General features: G+C 33.1%; 1 protein-coding gene across 12 annotated transcripts in view; it reads right to left on the bottom strand.

Annotated features, from left to right (window-relative positions):
- OXR1 (oxidation resistance 1) overlaps positions 1-12069 on the bottom strand; it is a 453716-nt gene that overhangs the window by 32804 nt on the left and 408843 nt on the right. For all 12 annotated transcript variants that reach the window (XM_023248293.2, XM_019823028.3, XM_019823026.3 and 9 more), the window contains 4 exons: positions 11003-11187; positions 7272-8026; positions 3308-3476; positions 2010-2172 (listed from right to left, as the gene is read on the bottom strand). In XM_023248293.2, coding sequence (XP_023104061.2) covers positions 2010-2172; positions 3308-3476; positions 7272-8026; positions 11003-11187 — 1272 coding nt within the window. The remainder of the gene's footprint in view (positions 1-2009; positions 2173-3307; positions 3477-7271; positions 8027-11002; positions 11188-12069) is intronic.

Here is a 12069-nt window from a genome sequence, read left to right as displayed (position 1 = left end):
CAAAAGTATTAAAAACTTATCCAATAGCTGAATCAAGTATCCACGTTAAAATTTAACTAAAATTAAGAAAAATTAAAAATTCAATCCCTTAGTTGCATTAGCCATATTTCAAGTACAAAATAGCCACATAGTAAACATGTGGCTACCAGACTAGACAGTACAGGACTGTTCCTAGACAACACAGCAAAAAGTTTCTAAAATTAACTTTTTTCTCTGCCATTTACTTTTTATTTGAATTAATTCTTGCTGAAAACAAGTGAGGAGACATTTATTTCTTCTTTAGAAATTTCAACTTGCAGAATCTGCCACAAGAACTGAGGCAATTCCTTTGAATCAAAATAGTTAATAATCAAATAATCAACCAGATAGTCTATCACTTCCAAGGTTAAGTGCTCCAACTCCAATGGAGAAAAGTCCATTACCTGATTGAAAATATTGCCACCCACCTTGCCACTCAAGTTAGAAACTTCAATGTTATCTAGATGTCATTAAATACTGTCTTAACACCTAGGTAATAATACCTGCTTTAAAAACTTAATTTCATCACCTTCCACTCTACCTTCAACTGTTGCTACCATAGTATAAGTACCCATCTTTGATCATCTGTTCTATTTTAAAAGCTTCCTAAAACGAATTTTAAATACACAGAGACTATTTATGTATGTCAACACCCATATAACTAAGCTTCACCCAGAATAAATACAGAATATTTCCAGTACTCTATAAAAGTTCCTTCTTGTCCCTAGTGACTCTCTCAACCCCCGGAAACTGGCAGTTTGATGGACTTTTGATTAGTTCTGCCTTGTTGAACTTCATGTAAATGTAATTATATAGTATATATTCTTTTATGCCTGGCTTGATTTCTTTAATTAAACACATTATCTATGAGATTCATCCATGTTGTTGCCTATGCAAGAGGATCTTTTTTATTGCTATGTTATTTGGAATTTCATGAATTTTCCAAAATTTATTTATACATTCTCCTGATAGGAGGCATTCAGGTTGTTTCCAGTTTGGGGCCTACTGTGAATAAAGCTGGTATGAAGATTAATAATGTTAGTTAAAGTATTAAAGAACCCAAAATAAATGTTCAATATATGTTACTTCTTTCCCTCCATAATATTGGAGTTACAGTACAGACTGATGCTGAACAGACTACACAAAATGAACTTAATTCAAAATCAGGTTCACATTTTAAATGAAAGACTTGCCATGTATACCTTTAATCATTATACATGTTAAGTACACGCACCATAAATTCATATCACATAAACCACAAACATTAACACTAAATGGATAACAAAATTTAATCCCACATAGTATCACATTTTAGCATCTGCTCTATAATTTCGAATGCATCGAGAAGACATTAATCCAAGCAACACAACAGAAAAAACAGATTTTGCCACCCCATCAATCTGATAAGACAAAGCAGGTAAAACATTATATGTAATATTAAAAGATGTATTTCCAAGAGGTTACAGAAAGTTAATTAGTGTTATTCTGGCCATTTAAACAAGTTCAGTAAATCTGAGCATGTGAAATTTTTACACTTTGTAAAATTAGCCTAAGCTTAATTCCCTAGCGTTAATGTAAATTCATTTCAAAATAGTGCTTGGGAATGAACTTAGAAAGCAGTGCTAATTTGAATGAATGTGTCAAATGACTAGTCTACTTCTTCTGTGCAGGAAATAATATTAAAAGGAATCAGATCAGAAATAAATGTTTTATAAAAATTAGTAAAACAGTAATTAGTATTCTAAAATATACTCAATAAGTCATTTTATTGTTGATAAGTTGCTTCTCTAATATTTTAAATCAAAAGGAAAATAATAAATAGTAGTAAACCAAGGTCACTAATCAGATTCATTCAATAAACATGTATGCAAGGAAAATAAACCTTTAAAAATTATCCTTTTGTGCAAAGATCACTTGACTTTGCCTGTACTACCATAAATTCACACAAAGTAAAAAAGATCCACAAAAAATCTGCACATGTTTCTCCTTACCTCCCATTCTCTGGCTGCAGCTTCATTAGTAGATTCCTCATTTGTTTCAGATTCTTCAAGCTTTTTTACTACTATAAATCCAGGTTCTCTGGTACATTCACCAGTATCTTCTGCATATATTTCTGGACTCCACTGAATGAAGAAGGCATACAAGTGGTCTGTCCTGTTAGAACAAGTGACTATTAATAACAGACCTAGCATTTACAAAATGGTATTTGTTAAATATCTTCACAAAACCTGAAGACTTAAAATACAAAATATACTATGCTTTATTTAAGGAGATAACAAAGCCTAATGTCAGGAAGACATTAACTCAAAAAAATTTTACTTGGCTGTATTCTGTCAAATTGTTCTCAGAAAACTAGTAAGATTTTCCTTGGCATGTTTTTGAGTAAGCTCAGATGCTACCCATGATAATGTTTATCTTTAAAGAAACTAGTGATGGGAAGGGAAATTGAACCTGCGATCGTGACCTCATTCACACAATGACCTAATTATCTAAAACAGAAATAAACAATTTATAAATGTGGACATTACACAAAATTTTCCCAAGTCAATAAAAATTTAATGTGCTTAACTTTTAAATCATACTAGGAACACACAATGCATTCTTGGTTCAGAAACAGATGATCTAATCTTTTAAGTCTCTTTCTCCATTTTCAATTTTGTTTACCATAGCAAAACCTGCTGTTACAAAAGATAATTAAATCCCTGATAAACTTATTTGAGGATCAAACACACATTTCAAATATCTATGTTTGTGGCTATCAATTAGCAGGGATAAGAGATTATAGATCATTACCTACCTTGAGGTAAGAACCATACTATTTAATATTTTGATGAAACTTCTTGCTCTATGACATTTTAGCTACCTAAAATTCACTTTTTTTTTTTTTTTTTTTGCATTAAACCACAAAGAGGAATAAAATTTAAACTGGGGTAACTTAAGGGGCACCTAGGTGGTTTAGTCTGTTAAGCATCAGACTTCGGCTCAGGTCATGATCTCAGTTCATGAGTCTGAGCCGCACACTGGGCTCCCTGCTGTCAGCACACAGCAGCAGCACAGAGCCTACTTTGGATCCTTTGTCCCCCCTCTCTCACTGCCCCTACCCAGCTCATGCTCTCTCAAAAAAATATATATTAAAAAAAAGGGGGGTAAATTAAAAAACACAAAATAGGAGTTAAATTATTTTTAAAAGATTTGATGTCAAGTTTTTAAAAGTACTTTTCTACTGGTGTTAAGTGATATGTAAGATAATTTTAATTCAAGTAGTCTCAATAATGTTTTTGTTTTTTACCTTTCTTGTGGCACAGCAAACCAATATTCGTGTTTCTTATCTCTCTGTGCATACTGTTGCATTGTTGCACTTGCTTGAGAAACAAATGTTTTCCTCATTGGTTTTCCAACTCTGAGACATAAGAACTTATGCAATCGATGCCTTCTCTTTTCTTTTAAAAGTGCAGAACCTAGAAATGAGATACAAACAGAATTCATTCCATTCTCATATACCATGCTTAAAAAATTCAGATAAAGTGATGTTTATCTCCAAACTTCTAACAAATATAGAATAAAATTTTAATTTACTGACACTTACTTAGATGAATTTTCTTAAGGAACTTTTATTTTCTTCCAAAGGTAAAGTGACAGGTACAACTAGACCAATGAACTAGCACCCAAGTAATGAACTGAAATTATGTCTAAGCACATTAAGAAAAAATGTGAAAGTTTCAGCAACTCTTCTATTAAATTTTTGTGTGGAACAACCATATTAAAGTAATTATATGCACAAAGATAATTTTCTGCATGTTCTCTATCAACCTTCTAGAATAATATCTAAAAATATTTGCAGAACTTTAAAAGGTTTACTTTTCATATAGTTGTAATAAACAAAACTTTACTAAAAAAAGTTTCTGAAGCTTTTACATATATATGAAAGTAGGATATAACAGTCAAAAATATGCTGGACTCAGCCATCTGGACAGTTTATTAAGCCTGAATTATCTCTAACTTCCCAAATAGAGATGCTGATGTAAGGTACACTGAGGGTCTGACACTATGAATGAATTCAGGATTTTGGACATAATGTTTCCGAAGTTGGCATACTATGGAAGAATAAGCACTTTACAGTCAGGAGAGCTGGGTACTAGTCATGGCTTTCTTCTGTACAATACTGCAAAAGGTGCATAATCTATATGAGCCCCAATATTTGCATCTGATTAAAAGAGTGAACCTTTACCATTTTCCCCACAAATATATTCCACAGCTGTGTACCTATTAAATCATGCTATATTAAAAAGTCACTAAAAATTAGAAACCTGGATTATTTCCCTATGACAGAACTTCTAGCTACTTAACATCATATCCCACACCCAAAAACCCCACTAAAATGAAAGTGATCTACCACATTAGGTTAAACAGAATCCCTCACTTTATCTTTTTCAAAGGTTTCAAAATATAAGAAAACCGTAAGACACAAGGATATCAAATAAAGATATTCACACCAGCATTCTTTACAAATATCAAAGACAGGAAATAACATGAATTGTTAATAACAACTGAATGTGTTAATATGGAAGCTGTTAAAACATAGGGCCATTAAAAACCATATTTTCAAAAACTATGACTTGGGAAATTATTCATGACACAAAATATTAAGTAAACAAAGGATACAACACTATCATCCTGATTTTATATAAAAAATATCTATGTATAGATACCTACAAATATCAAAATCGTATACATGTGTATTTAAATGTGTGTGTATTCACACATACACACCAAAAATCAAAAATAAATGTAACAATTGTTAACAATGAGTATTTCATTGATGAATTTCAGGTAATTTTTATCAATTTTCTAAAAATTTCCTATACTTGTCAAATGTTCTTTAATGAACATTAGTTCTGAATAAGGAAAAAGGTATTACAAAGGAACTATTCATATTCAATCTTTTATAGAATTTTATTTGAGCAAATTAATTCTTTAACATCTACTGAATACAATCTTTAGATCATTAGGATATCTAAAAAAGATGGTGCAAAGAAAATTCAGTATGTATTTTAAAAACCGAACCAAACTCTCATGTATTGCTGGCGGAAATATAAAATGTGCAGCCATTGTGAAAACAGTTTGGGCATTCCTCAAAAAATTAAACAGAGAAATACCATAGGAGCCAGCTAATCTACTGTTGGGTATATATCCAAAAAAATGGAAAAGAGGGATCTGAGCAGATATTTGTACACTAATGTTCAGAGCAGCATTATTCACAATGGCCAAAAGGTGGAAACAACACAAATGTACATTAACAAATGAATACATAAAAACAATGTGTTATGTATAGTTAGCCCTTGAATAAAACAAGGTTAGGGACACCAACCCCCAACACAGTCAAAAATCTGCATATAAACGTTTGACTCACCCAAAACTTAACTACTAATAGCCTACTGTTGACTGGAAGCTTTACTAATAATATAAACACTTGATTCACACAGGTTTTGTATGTTATATGTATTATATTCTGTATTCTTACAATAAAGTAAGCTAGAGAAAAGAAAATGTTAAGAAAATCCTAACGGGTACATGGGTGCATTAAGCATCTGACTTGATTTCGGCTCAGGTCATGATCTCACAGTTTGAGTTCAAGCCCTGCATCGGCTCCGCGCTGACAGTGGGGAGCTTGCTTGGGATTCATATTCCCTCTCTCTCTCTGTCTCTGTCTCTGTCTCTCTCTCTCTCCCTGCCCCTCCCCTGCTTGTGTGCTCTCTTTCTCAAAATAAACTTTAAAAAAAGAAAATCATGAGGTGGCTGGGTGGCTCAGTTGGTTAAGCGACTGACTTTGGCTCAGGTCATGATCTCATGGTTCCACGAGTTCAAACCCCGCATCAGGCTCTGGGCAGACAGCTCAGAGCCTGGAGCCTGCTTCAGATTCTGTGTCTCCCTCTCTCTCTGCCCCTCCCCAACTCACACACTCTCTCTCAAAAATAAATAAATATTAAAAAAAAAAGAAAAAAGAAAAGAAAATCATAAAAAAAATACATTTACAGTATTGTACTGTAATAAAAAAAAAAATCATGTATAAGGGGACCTGCACAGTTCAAACCCATGTTGTTCAAGGGTCAACTGCATAATAGAGTATTATTCAGCTTTAAAAAGAAGCAAATTTTCATACATGCCACACCAAAGATAAAACTTAAAAGTCATTGTGCTAGGGGTAATAAGCCACATACAGAAGAACAAATATTGTTATGACTCCACTTATATGAGTTGCCTCATATATAGACCGAAGTTCACAGAGACAAAAAGTAGAATGGTGGTTGCCAGGAGGTGAGGGGAGAATGAGGAGTTACTACTTCACGGGTGCAGGATACCTTTTCTGTTTGGAAAGATGATAAAGTTCTGGAAATGGCTAGCGGTGATGACTGTACAACATGAAGGTACTTAATGCCACTAAAATTTACACTTAAAAATGGTTACTATGGTAAACTTTATTTCAGCAATAAATTATTGAATTTAAGTTTTATAATTTCATATGTAAATTGGATTGATTAGAATCAATATTCTGCCAGAATATCAGAAATGCTGGCTAGGTTCCCTGAAGTACACCCCATTATGTATTAAGTGGAAGCAGTGCACATTAGAAAACAACATGGTCTACTACTATAATTTTCACTAAGTAAACTACTAAAAACCAAACTGAAAGAGAAATGGCGTTTTAATTTATTATTCTTGGTGCTTTATAAAGGGAAATGTTTAATCAGACAATGATGAACTTCCAGATACTTGGAATAATTTCAGAAATAAACTTGTACGTCTAATTGCGCTTTTTTAAAAAAAGGTACAATTACAAACTTTGGCAATTACACTATTACAATTACAAACTGCAATTACATTATTTTATGTGCAATGAAAAAAGGCCTTTTAATGAGGTAACATACCAAGAACTAAGAGAAATGGAGAAATCAAAGGTATTCCAGAACTTGTGTGCATTTTCAAGAAATTAGTTGTTTAAAGATAGAGCACAGTCAGGAGGGTGTACACATGGTGGAAAAGATGCTCATTATGTGTATAATCCGCCATGGGATAAGGAAAGACAAGACTAGGAACTAGACACCATATACTTACCCCTGGAGAAAAGTAGCAGTCAAGGGCCACTAGATTGTCCTTCAGAGTGGCCTATGATACAGCAGCTTTTTAGTCCGTGAGGAAGGAGGAAGACAATATGCAGTAAGATGAATAAACTTTATATATTCCTTAACACTTACCTTCTATATCAGCAGTTGCTATTTTATGCTTAATTTCTTTTTGTGACACCTGTTGAATATTTTCCCTTTGCTGCTTAGTCTGTTGCATAGTATGGGTTTTCCACAGTTTCCGGAGTTCTTCTACCTCTGCCTCGGAGTCCAGATTTTGTTCCTTTCCTTGTTTTCCTTTGTTGACAGTTTGCTTTTGTTTAAAATCTGCTGCTTCCCCAAAAGATATACTTTCTTTTTCACCCTCTTCCTGATGTAGTGAATTCTCATTAAGAAAATCCTGGTCTGCATTTCCTTTTATACTTGTGCTTTGTTCTTTAGAGCCTGAGATCTCTTGAAAATTATCTGTAGCCTGATCTCCTTCCTTAATGGCCTTTTCAAGATTATTTAAATCTGTTTTAAGAGAAGAAGTCCCAACTTCATTTGTAGAATGTCCAGAATCAGATTTTAAGTGATCAGTAGTAGAAGACTCTGATATGGCTGTTAAACATTCTCCACCACTTTGATTGACAGTTTGCACAGATTCTGATGACGCACCAGATGATTTATCTTGTCGAAGCTCATCTGAAGAGACAAGCTCCTCTCGTATAGGAGAGAGTTCCGATTCTGTGAACACATCTTCAGAAAGAGACTCCTCGGTGCTCCTGGGAGCAGTGCTGGCACTATCATTACCTGCATCACGGGTTCTTGAGTCTATTTCATCAGTATTACTTCTTGTCATTTTCTTTAAATGGCAGAAATCCCTTCCTGATAACTGATCTATCTCTCTGTTAATAAACAAAATTAAAAGTTATTACTTTTTAAGTTTCAGGGTTTTATTTCCCACAAACTTAACACTCAATTAGTACTAAAAAGGTTTCTCTAAAAGGGATATATCACTTAATAGCATATCAAAATTTGATTTCTACTGATAGGCCAAATAATTAAGTCAAGCTTTTGCAATAATCTAAGATCTGGGAAACATCAATGTAAGATTTCCAAATTGAATTCATCTACCTGAAAAGAGGTTGAAGATGTAACTTTTGGGTGAAGCTATAATTCTACACTAAAAATTATTCATTAATGGAATATGGAAAATTAGCTTAGATAAAATTTTGATTAAAATTTTACGTCTTGATAAAGAAAAAAATACATTGCTATTACCCACATGGATACATGAACACCCAGTGCTTATTTATTTACATAGATATTTGTAATCTATTTGAATAGAGATTGCACTAAAATATTAGGCTCAAATGCAAAGCTGAAGACCAACTGGAATAGAACTGAGGCAGTACTTACTGGAATTCTTCAGGCTACCAGAAACCACTCTTAATTCAGAGAAAACTTGTTCATCTAAAGGTTCAGATACTAGATATGTGAATGGTTTATATTCTATTAAGACTTCCATATTTAATGGCATTTGTAGATATGAGCACTAATGTTCAAAGTTAGATAGTTTAAGTTCTAGAAGGAGGTAGTATAAACACCTATATAAAGCATGAAATAAAAGTCAGAAATTTAAAATGATGGTTAAAAGCAGTTTGTGACAAATGGAAATTATAGTAGTTCTGAGTGGAGAAACCATGAACATTTGTTTAAGAATAGAAAATAAAACAGGAATGTAAGCTGAAACAAAAATAACTGGCAGTCTCTGGATGGTGAAGCTGGAAAATACGTTTATTCTTTTTTGATATTTTTCAAATTTCATAGAAGTATATACAATTTTTATAACTAGAATAGGTAAAATGTATTTTTTAAAAAGGTGTTAGTTGAATTACAATTCATATATCTCTCTCCCTCCCTTATATCTGATTCACCTTAGGAGACAAAAGCATGTGATTTGTGCTATTAAAAATGTAATAGTGTCATCTACTGGTGATCCATTCAAATTGCATATATAGGGTCTTGGAACTTGGCAAAAGGCAAAATTTTGAGAAACTGTATATGAACATTTACTTAAAAAAATTTTTTTTAATGTTTATTTATTTTTTAAGACAGAGGCAGAGCATGAACAGGGGAGGGGCAGAGAGAGAGAACAAGACACAGAATTTGAAACAGGCTCCAGGCTCTGAGCTGTCAGCACAGAGCCCGACGCGGGGCTCGAACCCACAAACTGTTGAGATCATGACCTGAGGTGAAGTCGGATGCTTACTAAGACCCTTAGGTAAGAGACAAAATTAATAAATGTAAGAGAATCTATGTTTGAATAAAGGCTGTAAAACCTTCACAGTTAATATGCTAAAAGACTAAATATTTATTTCTGTCAATGATGCTGCTTCTGCTTAACACAGTTCCAGAACAATACCTTTGAAATCAACTTCCCAAGCAGAAGATGGAAGAAAATCAATCAAATCTTGTAAGTCAGTTTTGCTACACATGACATTACTCTGCAAAACTATTTGCTTTATTTATCTGATTTGCTGCCAAATAATGTTTTTAATTAATTTATAAGGCAAGAACTGAAAAGATACTTCTTTTTGGAGGAATTTTTTAAATGTTTGGACCAAATGTATGGTCTTTCCAGGTGACATTCTAAATTATAAAATAGCGATCTGCAAAAAAGAGGAGCTCTACATCATCCTGGTGGAATACTTACAGATCATTCAGCATAAGAGAATCCCAAAGAATCATAATAAAAATCTCAACCGTGACTGACAATATACGCATTCATATATAATCTTGTTTTTCTTTTAACCGAATCCTTTACTCCTTTATCTTTGTCTCATCCCTCCACCCACTTCAACAATACTTACTTGCTCAAAGTGACTTTGGATGATGATCTACAAAAATAACTAAAGTAGAGGATATTCTAGGAATTATCTGCACCTCTACTGAGGAGTTTACCAAGCCACAATACTATCTATTGTATGGCAAGTATAATGGACACTTCTTGAATAAGGGATTTTATTCTACCACAGGTATCCTAACAACTCATGTACTCTGCCTCAGAAACAAAAATAATTTGCTCCTTTCCTAGCTAAGCAGTTCTGTACCACACGAGTTAATGTTAGAACAATGATCCACATCCCTGTGGGCTAATAAAGGAACATATATCTTCGGCTCAGTTAAAGGAAGCCATTTTTAAATGGTTGACAAAGTATGTATGGAAGAATAGAGGGTGTTCTTTTGTTACATAACAATTTTCTTCCTTTCTTCTTCTCCTTCCTTTTTTGGTATACTGTCTTCTTCCCCTTTTATTTCTTATTCCTCCTTTTTATCTCTGGTCATTCCTGTGGTCAAGCACGTCACTTTCAAAGGCTGTGCTGAGTTGCAGTCTTATACCTATGTTATTTGAATCCTACAAATCCCTTGACCAGTATATTCCAAGGTTAACTCTTTCAAGATTAACTGAGGAAGAATGATGCTCATGTGATCTCCCCCATATCCCACACTGGACTCTTCAGGCTCTTGTAAGAAAAATCTGAAAGCTACACTAGTTCACTTGTATTACCTTATATTAGTCACAGAAATAATTTAAAATTCTGTGTCTTTATAAAAAGAGCTGGTAAACACTAAATTAAATGAGGTTTATAGGTTACTTTAAACATCCAGTTCTCTGACAAAATATACAAATATAAACCTAAAACAATTCCTAATTGTTTAAGGTGTGTTAAGAATAATCTTTTCAATACTACATATACTTTTTCATTATTGACAAAATGAAAAGCAGTTATAATAAAAAAAAATACTATAGAGTATTCGACAAGGGCCAACTATCTAGATGTAATAAAATCACAAAAGAGAATAAATACCAATCTTACATGGGTAAAGATTCCTTTATTTTGCTATCCAAAATTTCTTTGTACATTGCAGCTGACATCACCTCTTCCATTGGACACATGATGCCATATTCCTCACAGCCGTTCTCTTGAACCAAAGGGTCAGTTTTATGTGGATCAAACATTATATTATTTGGTGTAACCAGCAGCACACCACTGACTGTGCCCTAAGATGAAAAAATACAATAACATTTAATCTTCAAAGCTTAAATTTTCACAAAGTAGTCTAGCTGTTTTTTACTAATTTTCTTCTGAAGTTAGGCCTTCTGTTATATATAAAAGTAGTACATTCAAGCACTATGACACTCTCATGAAAACATTTTATACGTTTTACACTAATTTACATTCTGCTTCCTGTGTTGTTCCCTCACTAGAGGTACCAAATATAGTTTCATATACACAATGCAGGTTTAATAAATTATGTGTTGATGATTCAATACAATACAAGGGAAAAGTAGCATAATCTCTTTAAAATATTCTTTAAAAAAAGTCTCTGTTTCAACTCGCCTCTGTTACTGCCTAGCTATTTGACTTGGGGCATGCAAAGTTTCAGTTTCTTCATCTGTAAGAATAGGCATAGTAATCATTTTAATTTAATCACGAAAAACTATGAAATTTCAAATACATTTAATAAATAGCAATATAAATACGAAGAGTCCAACCTCTCAATTTAAAAATGAGCAAATTAAAATCCATAGGAAGCCGATCCCACTAATATTAGCTAATACTTATTGAAAGCTCTGTATGTATCACGCTTTATATAAATCATTGTCTATTTGATCTTCACAATCATAGCTATGAGATGATTATACTGATGGGAAAATTAAGGTTGTTGAGAGGCTAGACAACTTATCCTAAGTAATAAATAACATGGCTAACTGAAAAGCAAAGGAATCAAGATTAAAAATCCAGGCAGTCTGTGCTTTTTACTAAAATCCTTCCACATTCGAGTATAAACTACAGTCACTCCAAATGTGCTAAATATTCCTTAATCCCATTTTAACTCCTATCTATTACCATATTCCGTAAGTATAAAAGTGTAAAGCCAG

This window comes from Felis catus, chromosome F2 (genome assembly GCF_018350175.1).
Source record: "Felis catus isolate Fca126 chromosome F2, F.catus_Fca126_mat1.0, whole genome shotgun sequence".
Classification (NCBI taxonomy): Eukaryota; Metazoa; Chordata; class Mammalia; order Carnivora; family Felidae; genus Felis; species Felis catus.
Note: the sequence above shows the minus strand (reverse complement) of the source record. Positions and strands in the feature narration are given on the sequence as shown.